The following is a 16,027-nucleotide window of genomic DNA, read 5'->3' as shown; positions in this document are numbered from 1 at the left end:
TTTCACCATGCCACCCATGGACATGTTTAAGGAAAAGTGAACGGAATGTGGAAACAGGAGTGTTTTCAAATGTCAAGTTCTTCCTTGAGCAAGCTTAATAAGCAAAGCAGAGAATGACCACTATGGAACCACATTCTTCATATGTTTTTAACTTGAAAAGCACTTCCATGTAAAGGGCACAGCCGAAGCGCTATAAAAACATGTACTGTAAATGAGCTGAGGATGCTACATGCCAACATAAACCTATTTAACTGCCTGCCAAGAAAAAAGTCATCAATCAAAATGACAGACGGTTCTCAACAGCCCCTTAAACACTGACGTTCAACCAATTCATCCCATCCACAAATAATAAGCAAACATCCATTAATGATGTTATTTTAATGATGTTACACTACATCTGAGAACAACTTATTTGAATGTTGCTCAGAGTACATTACTTGACAGGCTTCTCTCCGATGTACACTTTTAGATTGTTTGTTTTCACTAATTTGCATTATACCTCTCTTCCTAAGGGGAAATTTCCAATACAAACAAATGAGGATTGTGGATTGAATGTATTCCATACATGCTCCTTTACATTATTTGGTCTTCTGCACACAATCTTGTCCTTTCTTATTGTTTCAAAGATGTTGAAAGGACATAAAAATGTCCAAATTTAATTTAGGTAAACCTCAGCCTCTTTGAGGACATCCTGTTTTTGATTAAAGTAGTCTCTGAACCAGGAAATGTGCTCCTTCTTCTCTTGGACGGTCAGATAAGGGTTTCTGGACAAACCGGTCACCACAAGCTCCATGAAATGTCGCACTGGCCCCTGCCTGGGGAAGCCCTCCTCCAGGTGTTTCTCCAGGAAGACATGTTCATGGAAAGGAACGGTGGCTTCCTCCTCGAGGCCTGATGAAAGGAACGACCACGGTCATTCATTGTTTCCTTTACATAGTTACAGCTGTTATGAACTCACCTGCTTCATTGTCAATTGGGTAGTGCCACAGTTTCCCTTCTTTGGTCCACTGAATCATCTCCTCAAAGGCATTTCGGGGCATTTGGTTCACAGAAGAAGCCAGCTGGTTGGCAAAGTCGGCATCCCACAGGGTTGGTCGAGCTAAAAAGCAGCTTAGTGTGAAAATTGGGGGTAAAATCGAGTAAGGCATGTTCAACTCAAACCCGGCTTGCATGTTCTCCCTGTGCACGAGTGCGTTTAAGTAATCACCAAATGTTGCATCTACTCGGTCTTCATCAGTGGTGGATGAGAAGATGTTGAGTCTTCTACCAGTGAACAGGTTCTTCCTAAAAATAAATAAACATTAACATTTCAGCATTACCTGAAGACAACATTGGTCCCATATCAAACAACTTACTTCTTCCGAACGCTGTCCAGCTCTGCAGTGATTCCTCGATCGTGTGTGTAGCCCCGCCCATCGTCATCAAACCGAATCTGATTGGCTGGCCAAGCATTCTGTCGATTGGATTTTTTTCCCACTTTCATCTCAGCTATAAGCACTCTAAGAAACCCAAAGATCCTTGGGTTAATATCAAACAAGTGTACAACTGCAAAATAATGTGGTGGTTGATGATTGTTAGGTTCTAATTTGATGATATGATTGACGCTAAAGTACCCCAGGTTGTTCACGTCACCCTTCTTGTGAGCCTCAGTGATGGACTCATGCTGTCTCAGTTGCGTGAGCAGTTCAGACTCTGCCTGAACGGGGTTAGGAAACGTGGAAGCAGCAGCGGAAGCAGCTGCAAGCAGTTCTGGATTCAGTGTCTGACTAAAAGCAAAGAAAAGACAGAAATGTTAAAACACACTGCAGTGTTGCTGTCGTGAACAGGACAGCCAAAATAATTAGTAGTTTAGAAAATGATGGGAAAAAAACTCACGTCTGGGCTAAAGCCTCATCTGAAGCCTTTTGAAACATGCTAATGGTGCTCTCCATAGTGGCTGGGGTGGACTTAGGATGGGAGACACCTTGCTTAACTTTCACATTTTTAAGCCTCTTTTTGCTCGTGACATCCACCTTCATAGCTCCGAGAAGTTCAAGAAGATTCTCCTTTCCGCTCTTGGCTGCAACAGGCGAAGCTTCGTTTCCCTTAGCGCCACCCTTCTTAATATTGTCTCCAAGATTTTGCTCATCCTGTTTGTTGACTTCAGTGGAATCTTTTGTTGGTTGTTCACTCACCGTTTCTGTGGGGTCAGGCTCTTTATCTGTTTTATTGGAATTGTGTGCATTGTCACATAATTTCACCGAGCTTGTGTTTAGGTATTTGGCCGTACAAACACTGGACACCCTATGAGAAAAGCAAAACATTGTGATGTCAAAAGTAAAAAGTCGCAGGCTGCATTCATCAGTAAGTAGTAATGTATATGCATTGAAGGATCAATACGTCAAACATGTAGTATTTATGAAATTATAGTGGTAAATATTGCCCTCAATAAAGATGCATAGCAAAAAGCAACTCACCTCCAAACTAAAACTGTAGCCGTGTCACAATCTATTAAAGAAATGCGCGACCCAGATATATTCACTGATGATTTTTTAGCCGCATGTAATGTGCGGGATAAGAATCTGAACATGATTACGTCAAAATATGCCCTTCCTTGAGCCTAACGTGCGTCTTTGTTGTAACTGCAAAACAGTTCCCCGTAAACTCAAATGTGAGTAAAGGTTCCGAGACAAACGTTGGATACGTTTTAGTGCACATAAAAGTATTCGACTAGATTTGTAGCTCCCAAATATAAATACATATTTATCAAATACATTAATACAAGTATTCTCTCATATTATTAAAAGACGTCTTGGACACAGTTCATTCTGTGCCGTCGTCCCGTGATAACACAACCGGAAGTTGACTCAAAATGGCGACGGAACACAAGCCTTCCATCATGAATGGAGGTTCCTGTTGCTTTCTGCGATTTGCTTAGTTATTTGTATTGAGAATGGAGTACATCAGCGATCGCTTAGCTTTGCGAAACATGTCTCGTTGCATATTTCAACGCTGAGTGTTCATATTAGTGTTAGTTATCCCCTACCCACCGAAAGGAGAACGTTTTCTGCAGGTAAAGTGAAAAACGTCCACCAAAGCTAAGTCAGTTAGCTTCAAGGCTAACACACAACTGCATACTCAAGCCTACTACAGCTTCACAATGAACGCTATATACAAACGAGATATTTTAGTTATGCTGTTTGAATTACAGAGTTGATGTGCGTGAAGTTCATTGAAAGTTTTCTTTTTCTTTTTTTTTTTCGTTAGAGCGATTTACCCGCCTTCTTTTGCCCTGACATCACGGATCATATCTTGCTCTCTTACCTCACTTACGATCAAGTTCCTTAACTCATAATTAGACGTTGGAGTTCGACCTCCTCTCACTATTTTTGTTAACTTTTCATTTTGCATGCTTCCTGAATCATGAATCGCTGCATTGTATTGATTAACTTGTGTGTTATGTTAGTGATGGCGGAGGAAAGGCGTCAGAAGCAGTGCTCTGTAGTCCTGCCAACAGAGTCCATGAAGGCGATGGCGGAGTCCATGGGAGTGGGACAATTACAGGAGGACAGCTGTACAGCCCTAAGTGAAGAAGTCAGCTACAGAATTAAAGAAATTACACAGGTACAACACAGAGATCTGTGGGGGGGAGATGAAAGTTTCTATCACTATTATATAGCTTTTTGCTGCATTATATCTGCTCATTTCATCTCTGTTACCCCCTCTCGCTCTCTAAAGGATGCTCTTAAATTTATGCATCACGGAAAGAGACGTAAACTAACCACCAGTGACATTGATAATGCCCTCAAACTCAAAAATGTGGAGGTAAGGAAGAATATAGTTAAATAAACATTAAATAAAACAATTGCATTCATTTGTCTGGACCTGTAGTATGTTTTGTTTTTGTTTTTTTGCAAATAGCCCCTGTATGGATTCCAGTCGCAAGAGTTTATCCCTTTTCGTTTCGCAAGTGGTGGTGGAAGAGAGCTTCATTTCTATGAGGAGAAGGAAGTGGACCTTAGTGATATTATTAACACACCCCTCCCCAGAGTTCCGCTGGATGTGTCTCTTAAAGGTACATGTACTATTTTAGCTGAATGTCTTTTTTTACAACTTGGATGGCTTCTCAGTCTTCTCATGTTGCTATGCTTCTTTCCAGCCCACTGGTTAAGTATTGAGGGGATTCAACCTTCTATTCCAGAAAATCCACCACCAGGTTAGACTGTCTTAAAAGTTAACGCAATTTAAAAAAAAAAAGAAAAGATGAGAAAAGATAATGACTTAATCTGAATGCTCTTCTTTGTAGCACCAAAAGAACAACAAAAGGCTGAATCCACAGAACCCCTCAAAGTTGTCAAACCTGGTCAGGAGGAGGATGGTAACATTCAAGGCAAAAATCAGGGAGCAACGGCTGCTGATGGTAAAGGTCATTATCTAGTTTTTATATTCAAATGTAACATTCATTTAATTCTTCTCTCATAAATAGCTGTTTAGTCCTTGCAAGCAAACATTTTCTAATTGATCCTGACTGTGTATTTCAGGAAAAGAGAAGGGTCCCATACGGTTGAAACCTCGCAGCACACATGAGCTTTCTGTGGAACAGCAGCTCTACTACAAGGAGATCACTGAAGCATGTGTCGGATCCTGTGAAGCCAAGAGAGCTGTGTGTATATTCATTCATCTTGACCAAAAGACATTTTTTATAGAATGCATGATGAACACCCATTCGGCACATTGTATGCGGAAAAATAATTTAGTTTGATGTGATTTTTTTTTTTCCCTTGTCCTGATTTATTTGCTCTCTTGTTGCCATTCAGGAAGCCTTGCAAAGCATCGCCACTGATCCAGGGCTGTATCAGATGCTACCAAGATTCAGCACCTTTATTTCAGAAGGGGTGAGCATCTCTATAGAAGAAAAAAAACTTGTCACATGAATTTTCAAGACTGTTCACTCATAAATGCTCGCTTTTTGATAGGTTCGTGTTAACGTGGTGCAAAACAACCTGGCTCTGCTGATTTACCTCATGCGGATGGTGAAAGCACTAATGGACAACCCCACTTTATACCTGGAGAAATATGTCAGTAAAAGAAACCAAGTTTTATCATTGGTTTGGATATCTAATGTTAGTTGATATCATTTCGTGTCCATTTCCTTCTGGTCTGTAGCTGCACGAGCTCATCCCGGCCGTGGTGACGTGTATCGTGAGCAAGCAGTTGTGCTTGAGACCAGACGTTGATAACCACTGGGCTTTACGGGACTTTGCTGCTCGCCTTATGGCGCAGAGTTGCAAAACCTTCAGCACCACTACCAACAACATCCAGTCTCGCATCACCAAGACCTTTACTAAGGTGCCGCCCCCCTGCCCCAGTTCCGCTTCCTTGAAAAGTGCCTTTTAACCATAATTGCAAAGAAATGTTTTTCTCTAACACTTTTTCAATTTCTCTTATTAGAGTTGGTTGGATGACAAAACCCAGTGGACGACGCGGTACGGCTGCATCGCCGGACTTGCTGAACTGGGTCCTGATGTAAGTTTCCGGCTGGGTACCTGATTTGGTTCCCTCAACGTTGTTACATCAGCACAGCCCTTCGATCTTTTTCCCCGCAGGTGATAAAGACGTTGATCCTTCCTCGGCTTACTGTAGAGGGCGCTCGCATCAAAGCAGTGATGGAAGGACCAGTGATCTCAAACATTGATAAGATAGGAGCCGACCATGTTCAAAGTCTCCTGCTGGTAATTTTTTAAGAATACTAATCCTAATGATAATCTTTTCATGACTGCCCATGTTTGTATCTAATTGAAAATGTTGTCTGCATCCCAAGAAACACTGTGCCAGTGTCATTGCCAAGATTCGACCTCCACCTGACAGCGTGGAACAATATCGGATTGACTATGGTTACCTCGCACCCATGCTGTGCTCCCATGTAATGAAGGCTCGGACCCAAGCTGCAATGCAAGCCCAGCAAGTCAACAGAACCACGTTAACAATTACACAGGTACGCTCACGCTTGATGACAATACCACGTTTTGAGTGTTTGTTCCATGCTTGTGCGGCACATAATGATTAAAGTAACTTTCATTGTCCTTCCAACACACATTTCCACATGATATGATTGGAAATTCGATGAGTCAGTATATAAAGCAGCGACTGTTTTTGTCTCCCAGCCTCGTCCGACCCTCTCAGTCTCACAAAGTGGACTCAGTGGATCGACGGTGTCTCGCACTCCGAGCATCATTAAGGTTCCAAGCTCCCTCGCCCTGATGTCGCCAAGACCAGGGACCCCATCCCAGCCATCACCACCTGCCACTAAGTATATTGTCATGGGAACTACCGCAGGGTCCGCCTCAACTCAGCAGGTACGTTTCAGTTCCGCAGAAATCACCAGCAGAGGCAGCGACTCAGCTGATACCGCATACACGCATTCATATCTGGGATCCCCCCAGCAGGTAATCACCATCAACTCCTCCCAGTCAGCTTCGACGGTTACAAGCACCGTACCCAGCGCTACTTCAACCTTGCAGCCCTTGGTAAAACTAGAACCGGGAAGTGGACCTGCGTTGGCTGGTTCACGACCCATGCAGAAGTACATTGTGGTATCGCTTCCCTCGTCCACCTCTTCCATGGACAGTAAGAGCTCTGTGATCCCAACACCCATCTCAACCACACTAGAACCGACGGGGAAGTCGGACCGATCAGAGTCTCCCGGTGCCAGCACGCAGTCGCCACACTGACACTTTTCACAAGAGATTTGACCCGCATTCAAGGACTATATACTGAAGACTCCAGAATGGTGCAGAAGCAGTTGTTTGATCGTAAATTGTAAATATGTTAATGCACAACAAGTGGCAATCTGTCACAGTGTTTCCTCAACTGTTCAAATTGATTTCATGCTCTCTCTCGCTTTTTTTTTTTTTACCCAAAAATAAATTTCAGTTTGTATTTCTACAGAGCAGTGAATGTTTGTCCAAAAAGTAACATCTATGAGCATCTTTGAAAGATAGCAGATTCACTGAAGCTCTTAATTTGAAGGTTACACCCATCTGCTGTAGGCAGTAACTGCTTATGCAATTTATGCTGCATAATTCGCGTAGGTGCAGTTGATCCAGAAGAACAAGTTGGCTGCTGCAAAAATGAACTTTGCTATTCGACCTGCAACAAAAGCAGACTGTAAAGACATATGGCGACTGGTCAAGGTGAGTCTGATGGCTTCATAGACAAAAAATGTGTGGTGAAATTTTTATACGCTTCTTATTCCAGGATTTGGCAATTCATGAAAACATGCTCAACCATATGATGGTGACTTATGAAGGTATGCTCTTTTCTAATCCACCTTGCGTGACAATTTAGAAAGCTTAAGTGTGACTCATAGGGAGCATTCTCTCAAATGAGTACTTCATAAAAAACAATTATTCTAATCAGCATGAAGGAATTGTTCGCTCAAATGGCTACAAAGAATGCAAGGTGTGAATCTTGCAGCACCAGACTTTGCAAATGTCTCAAGGAGGACAGAAAACATGCTTCTTATTGAAGTCAAGATTAAACCCCAGTGTAAAGATGTGGATTAGTGGTTAGGGATGGAGCACTATGGACGAGTCCGGTTAGAGAATCTTGCATCAACTTTATTCTCAACAGCAGTGAGTGTACAGGTTTCCAGGAGTGTATGTTAGTGGGTTTGAGTGTGTACTTGTATACATGTGTGTATATGTGTGTTTGGATATGTGTGTTCTAAAAGTGTATGTACATGTGTGTGTGCATGTGTGTGTGTGGTCTGGGGTTTCATAAACGCACACAAATGTCACGGGAAAAAGGGGTTTGTGAGTCCGTTTTCCTCCCTAAGCGCGAGACCAGCAAAGGAGCGTGCAGCGTTCTCATAAGTGTCCCGCTTTCTGAGGAGGCGTTCAAGTGCACCTCGGAAAAGTCGGTGTCGGATCAATAGACTTTCGGACAAAGCCGCCCCCAACTGTCCACGTGGCAGTTGAATCAATGGGAGAAAGTCTATTTGGTAGTCCCTTCTTCGTCCTTGTCGTCAACAGCTGGAAGAAGAATGAGTCTGGCGACAGGACGAACATAGATGCGGTCTTTTACCTGGACCGTGGCAGTCCGAATGCGTCCATCTGCTCCTGGATGCGTCAGGGTAATCCGACCAACGGGCCATGATGCGCGGGGGAGTTGAGGATCCACGATCAGGACAACGTCGCCTATGGAGAGTGCCTTCCCATCTTTCCTCCACTTACTACGCTCTTGAAGCCCTGGAAGGTAGTGACTGATGAAGGATGCCCAGAAACGATCGGCGATGAATTGGCTGTGCCTCCATCGTCTCCTTCCTAGGTCACTGGGGTCATAGACAGCTTGAGGAAGGGATGAATCATGACGACCCATTAGGAGGAGGTTAGGTGTGACTGGATCAGGATCCGAGGCATCTGATGACAAATAGCCGAGTGGTTTTGCATTTAATATCCCTTCAACTTCCACTAGAGTTGTCATAAGGACAGATTCAGGAACAGTCTGGTCTCTAAGGACAACACGGAGTGCGGACTTGATTGATCTCACTTCCCTCTCCCATGTGCCACCAAAGTGCGGCGCACTAGGAGGATTGAATCGGAAGGATATTTGCTGTTCAGCAAGTTGGTCTTTCAACTCAGGTGCCATGGCAACGACGGCTTCACGCAACTCCCTCTCACCACCGACAAAGTTGGTGCCATTGTCCATGAGAAGCTCAAATGGTCTCCCGCGTCGAGATATGAATCTTCTCAAAGATAACAGGAAAGCGTCCGTGTCCAGGCTCTCCAACAGATCCAGGTGTACTGAGCGAGTTGTCATGCACTTATACACTATACCCCACCTTTTCTCAGTGCGGCGACCGATCCTCACTTGAAAAGGTCCAAAGCAGTCAACTCCTGTTGAATAGAATGGTGGCTTATAGAGTCGTAGTCGAGCTGGTGGGTAATCAGCCATCTTCGGTACATCCGGTTTTGCTCTCCATCGTCGACACTCCAGGCAGGAATATTGATGCTTTCTAATGGCCTCTCGACCACGAATTATCCAAAACCGGCGTCTGAGCTCAGCAAGCACGCGTTCTGGTCCCGGGTGCAGTAGAGAATCATCCGCATTCTTAATGATGAGCTTAGTCACATGATGACTTGGGTCCATGATGACTGGGTGGATGGTATCCAGGTCTAGTCCTTCAGCATGCCTCAATCTACCACCGACTCTCAGTAGCTCTGTGGTTTTGTCGTATTCTGGTGACAGGGACATAAGATGACTGTTTACAGGAAGAGCACGTCCAACTTTGAGGGCTCTCAATTCCTCAGCAAAGCAGTCTTCTTGGGCCTTTTGAAGCATAAGCTTCTCTGCTTGAAGAAAATCTGTTGCTGAACACTTTGCTGTGGTGTTAGTGTTGGCCGCCCCATGAAGGGAGCTAGCGGTTTCCTGAAGTAGCTCTTGCCAAGTGGAGAATTTACTCAGGTCAGGATGTTGTGTGGGCAAGGCGCTGGAGACTGCTCCCACGAAGGCTGACTTCCTTAACTCGGTAGTGTCTGCTTCTGCCTCAGATGAGGGCATGATGGGCCACTCACTCTCCGGCAAAAGGAGGAAATGTGGACCTTTGTTCCAGCGGTGATCCTGCACCATCTCTTTCAAGGTGAGTCCTCGGGTTATGTCATCTGCGGGATTGTGTAGACTACCAACATACCGCCATTGAGATGGACTGGTAAGATTCTGAATTTCTGCTACACGTGTTCCAACAAATACTTTGTAGCGGCAGGATTCTGATTTAATCCAGTGGAGCACTGTTGTGGAGTCAGACCAAAGAGTGATGTGCTCAGGCGTTACTGTGAGCTCAGTCTCGATCACTTTTGCCAGCTGTGCCCCTGTAAGTGCGGCGCTGAGCTCGAGACGCGGGATGGACAGCTGTTTACGCGGCGCTACTCTCGATCTGGCAAACACAAAGGAAACGAAGACTTGTTGTCTGTCATCCGTTATTTGCATGTAAGCTACTGATCCGTAGGCACGCTCTGAAGCATCACAGAAGATGTGAATATGACGGGCTGCATTGACGGTATTTCCACTGGCTGGTGAATAGGGACGAGGTAACTTGAGTTGCTGCAGAGTAGGAATTTCCTGCACCCAACTCAACCATTTTCCGAGAAGTTCAGATGGTTGAATCTTGTCATCCCAGCCAATGTTAGCCTTCCACATGTCCTGGACAAGCACTTTACATCTTGTGGTAAATGGCACAATGTAGCCCAATGGGTCGTAAAGCTTGGCAAGGACGCTGTAGACGTTACGTAGAGTGGCAGCTGGAGGCTCGTTAGAGCGATGCTTATAACTCAACGTGTCGCTCAAACAATCCCAGCACAGTCCAAGTGTGGGTTCTTGAAGGTTGTCACTGGCCTTGGACAGCCATAGCTCACTGCTAGTCGATTGTGCTTCAGGGGGTAGGTGTGCGACAACTTCAGGCACATTACTGGCCCATTGCCTGATCTCAAAACCTCCCTTTCTCAGAAGTGCTCGCAAGTCATCGACCAAAGCCTTGGCATCTTCTGGTTTACTTACACTGTGAAGGCAATTGTCGACATAGAAGGACTGCTCGATCACATGCGTGAGGGGGGAATCTGGTGGTTCGTGGTCTCTGACGTGCTGCTGCAGGGCGAAGACGGCGCAACAGGGGCTACACGTTGTTCCAAATGGTAACACCTCCCATTGGTATATCCGTGGTTCAGACGTTCTTTGCATGTCCCGCCACAGGAAACGTAGGAGAGGTTTGTCTTTTGGCATTAAGCGGATCTGATGGAACATTGACTTGATATCTCCACTGATGGCGACAGCATGACATCGAAACCGCATCAGGACACCAATCATGGTTGGACCAAGCGTCGGTCCCGGGAGGAGTTGGTCATTCAATGAGAGGCCATTGAAGGAGAAGGAACAATTGAAGACAACTCTGTCCTTTCCATTGTGGTGCACCATATGGTGTGGTACATACCACGATTCGGTGACAGTTTCGGCCTCTTCCGTAGAGATCTCTGAAACGTAGCCGGCCTGAAGTAGTTTGTCCATCTCCGCACAGTATGAAGCTGCTCGAGCTGTGTCCTTGGCTATCCGGCGTTCAGTGCAACGTAGGTTGGGCATCACAGCAGCCGGCGAAGCACGAAGTGGGATGGCTGGCTGACGCCTCAACAGTGGAGTTGCATAGCGCTGAGTACCGTCAATAGATACGCGTTCAGAGGCTGTCTGTAGGAGGGTGAGAGCCTGCTGGTCTTGCTTAGAACGGGTTGCAGTCTTCTCACTGATATAGGGAACTGTATCGATATGCCAAAGGCGTTCCACATTCTTGATAAGTTCTGTATATGGTGATTCAGTGGCGATGTGAAAACAGTAAGGCTGGTGAGAAGCAACTGGAATGATGTCTGACGGACCTTGCAGGGACCAACCAAGCCTTGTACAGACTGCCATGGGACTGCCGGATGGGCCTGATCGGACGGGCTGTGTTGGTGAGAGCAGATGGGCCATATCTGAGCCGATGAGGAGTAGAGGTTGTGCTCTGTGAATAGGCGTCAAGGGAAGTCCTTTGAGGTGCTCATAGCGCTTCTGGAGAGCTGCTACTGGGTACGTGTGCTCAGACAAGCTAAGACTATCTGCGGTGAACGCATGTCGAATGCAAAACTTCTGGTTTGGCTTGAAGACAGGGGATACATGAACGCTGACGCAGGAACCTTTCAGCTCCTTCACCTCTTGCTGGACGGTCCTAAGATGTAGCGTCTCTGGGTGCTGTGAAAGTTGTAGTTGTTCTACAGCTTGAGGGAGGATAATCGTTCTCTCTGAACCATCATCAAGCACTGCAAATGTCTCAAGGACGCGATCGCCATGATGTAGAAGCACTTTGACAACTTTCAGTAGCACTCTTTGAGGGCTTCTGGGCTGTTCGATGTAGATAGTGGGTGCTGGATTACTAACCAGCAGCACTGTCTGCGAAGACTCTTGGATGGCGTCATGCAGAACTGTAAGGTGTTTCTCTTTGCATGTCTTACACGGCCGTTTAAGCGTGCAGGCTGTAGCTTTGTGTGCCCGGCCGCACCTCCAGCATCGGTCACCTTCCTGGATCCACTTCTTAATCTCAGCAGGGGACAGTTTCTTGAAGTCGAGACATGAGTTGAGATAGTGCTCCTTATTGTTACAGAATGGGCAATAAGGGCTGAGTTTGAAAGCTTGAGGCTTCGGCTGAGGGGTCTCTTTGGTGGCTGTCTCCCTTGTACAGAGGAAGACTGATGCGGTCTTATCTCTGGGCTTTGAACGAAACTGTTCTCTCTTAGGTGTAGAAGGCCCGGTAGAGTTATAGAGAAGGGTAGCTCGACTGGCCAGACGCTTTGCTTGAGCCTTCATCTGGAGCCATGCGGCAAAGTCAGGCAGGGAGTAGGTGAGCTCTGAACCGGGCTGCAGGATGCCGCGAACGAGGCAATATTCCACAAATCCATCTCTCTGGGATGGAGACAGTTTGCTTAACAGGCGGTCAACATGGGAACCGCACCGGAGCTCGTAACCTACAGGTCCCTCTAGCGTGCGCAGCATACCGACCAGTGACTGGACAGAGAGGGCAAAGGAGTCGAATGCATCAGCATCTCCAAATTTGATGGCTGGGGAGTTGAGTATTGCCCCTAATTCACTTTGGACCAGTTGTCTCGGCTGTCCGTATTTGTCTTGCAGAGCTCCCACTGCTGCTGTGTATGGTGCCGGGTCATACATGTATGATTTGGCCAACTGCAGAGCACTCGGGAGCTTGAGCTGACCCAGGAGCACTTGATATTTATAGTGTTCGCTGAGATGAGTGTGACTGTTCATCAAGTTGTCGAGTGCCATCTTCAAAAGTGCAAAGTCGCTTTCTTTACCACTATCAAAGAAGGGAAGTGTTGGTTTGGGAATGCCATAGGATGTGGCAATCAAGGTCTCCATGCCTGGGTAGGTCCAAGGCGGTGCAGCGGGGACGGGTGTTGCAGTTGGTGTAATGGGTTGAGCAAATGGCATTGTAGGAGGTGGTGGCATCACTGAAGTTGCCAGTGGTGGTGTTGTGAAGCTTATACTGGTAGCAGAAACACCTGGATATTGAGATGGGAGACTTGTAATCGGTAGCGTTCCAACTGCATGGCTTGTCACCGTGGGGAGGACGGGCGAGGATGATACACGTCCAGGTGGAAATGCAGCTACTGTTGCTGCAATGGGTGGTGCGCTGACAGGAAAACTAGCTTGGGCATTTGTGATGAGATTAGCGGGTGGTGCTACTATCTGTCCAGGGACAGTAGCTGGAGGTGGTATTTGAACGGGCGCTGGAGGTGGCGGTTGTACAGGTGGATGCTGGGTGAGAACGAAGGGCACCCGCGGTGGCTGTGATCGCAGGGACGGCTTGGAGAATGTAGCGGGAGCTGATGAAGTGGACACGGCATCATCGTTCGTCTCTGATAGGTAGGTCTTCACAAGACTGGCAATTTGTACCTCTTTCTCCAGCTTCTTCAAGCGCCTGCGTCTCCCCATCTCTTTAGCTAGTCTCTCTTTAGCCAAATGTGCCTCTTCTTGTAGCCGTTGTCCTTCCCTGGCTTGTGCATCCAATGCTGCAGCCTCCAAGTCAGCCTTTCTTTCCTCTTCTATTTCCTGTTGTAGGTCTGCAAGCTCCAAACCCTTTATCTCCTCTTCTAGTGCAGCTGCTTGTATGTCTGATGTGCTTTGGAGCAGACTGAGACCGTTAGACATCTGAGATGATCGTCGTGAATGTGCAGCTGACCGGTAACTTGTCAAACTCCTTGCTCTGGTTGACAGAACCTGGCCTAGTTGTCCTACAGGTGTAGAGGAGGCTTGGGCTACAGGTTGTTGAGAGGGCAAAAGAGTGACTTCATATGGGTCTAAATGTGCAGGTGGACGAGGATCTCTCTTGGGTCGGGCCGACGACTCCCGCTGCTGGCTATCAGTTGTTGATTCCATAGTGTCGGGGGAACCCTAATCCGGCTCGAAGGACCATGTAAAGATGTGGATTAGTGGTTAGGGATGGAGCACTATGGACGAGTCCGGTTAGAGAATCTTGCATCAACTTTATTCTCAACAGCAGTGAGTGTACAGGTTTCCAGGAGTGTATGTTAGTGGGTTTGAGTGTGTACTTGTATACATGTGTGTATATGTGTGTTTGGATATGTGTGTTCTAAAAGTGTATGTACATGTGTGTGTGCATGTGTGTGTGTGGTCTGGGGTTTCATAAACGCACACAAATGTCACGGGAAAAAGGGGTTTGTGAGTCCGTTTTCCTCCCTAAGCGCGAGACCAGCAAAGGAGCGTGCAGCGTTCTCATAAGTGTCCCGCTTTCTGAGGAGGCGTTCAAGTGCACCTCGGAAAAGTCGGTGTCGGATCAATAGACTTTCGGACACCCAGTTATGCCACTGTTCTAAAAATAGTTCCCCACTAATGGAATATTCTCTAAGGAATTATCATTTGAAAATGTAAACAGGCATTTCGAGAGCTTTATCGAAATCAAGTGCCGCCTCGTTGAATTTAACCCTGTGTGTCTTCACATAAATGAATATTTATTCTCAAGAACATGTCGCAATAAAATTAAAAGTAGTGTCAATGTGTTTTTATTTTTTTTTGTGTTGTTTACTTGTGCGTATATTGTGTACTATGTCTTGTCGCCGTGGGATAGTGGAAACGTAATTTTGAGTTCTTTGTGTGACTTGGCATGTGAAGAAATTGACAATAAAGCAGACTTTGACTTTATTCAGAAGTGCAAATTCTGCAAATAAACCGCTTAATCAGTAACCAAAGATAAGATCTGTTTTGACCTGCCTTGGTATTACAGTACGACAAGCCGCAATAGCAGATTTGCTGATATGCACAATAACCAAATTAACACCTAATTGTTTTCGAGTAAGGTCTGTCCTTTGTGTTTAAGTTTTTGTCCTCTTTAAAGAATGACTTTAGTTTATAAAGCTCTTATATTTCATCTTAATTGATTGTGTGGTTGTGCCTAGTGAAGTGTTCAGTGATTTATTTTGTGTATGATTAAGGCTATAACTGCAGCATTACTTTTCCCTGTAGAACTGGAGCGGGATGCTTTCAGTCAGAATCCCTGGTTTGAATCCCTTGTGGCAGAAGTACCAGAGGAAAATAAATCTAAAGAAGGTAAAATGTTTCCTTCGCTATTCACGAGGGATCACACCAAGCCCTACGTATGTCAAACTGAATGCCCTCATCCCACTTCAACATAGTTCTTTGGTATGCAGAAGCCACATACTGAAGGCAAAGTAACACATTTGTTTATTTGTCCCAAGCACGAAAACAGCAATTAGTTGAAATATTCAACAAATAGCTGAGGACATGTCGAAGCTTATTTTAATTTGTGGTGTTTCTGTTTATGTCCCCTTAGGATTTAGAACCGTTGGTCTTGCAGTTTACTTTTACTCATACAGTACATGGAAAGGACGCACAGTTTATTTGGAGGATTTGTACGTGATGCCAGAATTCAGAGGTAAAACATATTGATAACATATTATTAAAATTACCAAACTCTCAGGGCACACCACCAATGTCACAAAAAGTATATATACTGAAGCTGGGACGTTTGGAATCACTGCTTTTAGGTATTAAATATTATTTAAAAAATCAGTTCCATTTTTTTTTCTAGGACTTGGCATTGGAAACAATTTTCTGAGCACACTTGCTAAGGTACCCATTTTCATTTGTCTATATAAAATATATCTATATTGTTCTAATGGAATAATGTTTTAATTTTGCAGGTGGCGAGAGAAAAACAATGTGTGCAGTTGGAATTGAACGTGCTCGGCCAAAACATTAGTTCCCGATCCTTCTATGCTGCTAAAGGAGCTGAGGACATAACTGTCAGGGATGATTGGCACAGGATACGTTTTGATGCGCAAAGTCTGAACAATTTAGACTTTTTGGAAAATGGAAGAAAGGGCAATTTAATGTAATTTCCTCCTTGTGTATATACATATATATGTACAAAGAAAAATAAACTTGAATAAACTTTAAACTTTTCAGGTTACCGTTGCAC

The 16,027-nt window shown here is 45.2% G+C and overlaps 3 protein-coding genes across 6 annotated transcripts; 2 read left to right on the top strand and 1 right to left on the bottom strand.

Moving 5' to 3' along the window:
- Window positions 1-359: 359 nt before the first annotated feature.
- mrps31 (mitochondrial ribosomal protein S31) lies at window positions 360-2,637 on the bottom strand. Its single transcript, XM_061299293.1, has 7 exons — window positions 2,457-2,637; window positions 1,876-2,283; window positions 1,614-1,766; window positions 1,356-1,499; window positions 1,208-1,284; window positions 959-1,099; window positions 360-891 (listed from the first exon to the last, which is right to left on the bottom strand). Exons 1-7 carry the CDS (start codon window positions 2,567-2,569, stop codon window positions 656-658), a joined length of 1,272 nt encoding a protein of 423 aa, XP_061155277.1. The 5' UTR covers window positions 2,570-2,637; the 3' UTR covers window positions 360-655.
- A 203-nt stretch (window positions 2,638-2,840) lies between these two features.
- taf6 (TAF6 RNA polymerase II, TATA box binding protein (TBP)-associated factor) lies at window positions 2,841-6,926 on the top strand. Of its 3 annotated transcripts, none has more exons than XM_061299291.1 (15): window positions 2,841-3,052; window positions 3,446-3,603; window positions 3,718-3,804; window positions 3,901-4,054; window positions 4,139-4,195; window positions 4,286-4,399; window positions 4,521-4,642; window positions 4,797-4,874; window positions 4,956-5,057; window positions 5,146-5,328; window positions 5,431-5,505; window positions 5,586-5,711; window positions 5,801-5,974; window positions 6,144-6,335; window positions 6,423-6,926. In XM_061299291.1, exons 2-15 carry the CDS (start codon window positions 3,448-3,450, stop codon window positions 6,708-6,710), a joined length of 1,908 nt encoding a protein of 635 aa, XP_061155275.1. In that variant the 5' UTR covers window positions 2,841-3,052; window positions 3,446-3,447; the 3' UTR covers window positions 6,711-6,926. The 3 variants fall into 3 exon arrangements, with proteins under 3 accessions (XP_061155275.1, XP_061155274.1, XP_061155273.1); XM_061299290.1 differs by having other exon boundaries at window positions 4,286-4,405; window positions 6,426-6,926; XM_061299289.1 differs by having other exon boundaries at window positions 4,286-4,405.
- Window positions 6,927-6,957: 31 nt separating this feature from the next.
- Window positions 6,958-16,006, top strand: LOC133168055 (thialysine N-epsilon-acetyltransferase-like). 2 transcript variants are annotated; one of them, XM_061299296.1, is made up of 6 exons: window positions 6,958-7,172; window positions 7,237-7,288; window positions 15,052-15,135; window positions 15,380-15,481; window positions 15,638-15,678; window positions 15,750-16,006. In XM_061299296.1, exons 1-6 carry the CDS (start codon window positions 7,110-7,112, stop codon window positions 15,942-15,944), a joined length of 537 nt encoding a protein of 178 aa, XP_061155280.1. In that variant the 5' UTR covers window positions 6,958-7,109; the 3' UTR covers window positions 15,945-16,006. The 2 variants fall into 2 exon arrangements, with proteins under 2 accessions (XP_061155280.1, XP_061155281.1); XM_061299297.1 differs by lacking the exon at window positions 7,237-7,288 and having other exon boundaries at window positions 7,064-7,172.
- The last annotated feature ends 21 nt before the right edge of the window (window positions 16,007-16,027 follow it).

This window comes from Syngnathus typhle, linkage group LG15 (assembly GCF_033458585.1).
Source record: "Syngnathus typhle isolate RoL2023-S1 ecotype Sweden linkage group LG15, RoL_Styp_1.0, whole genome shotgun sequence".
NCBI classification, from domain to species: domain Eukaryota; kingdom Metazoa; phylum Chordata; class Actinopteri; order Syngnathiformes; family Syngnathidae; genus Syngnathus; species Syngnathus typhle.
The sequence above is the reverse complement of the archived record's forward strand: the minus strand, read 5'-3'. Positions and strand labels throughout refer to the sequence as shown.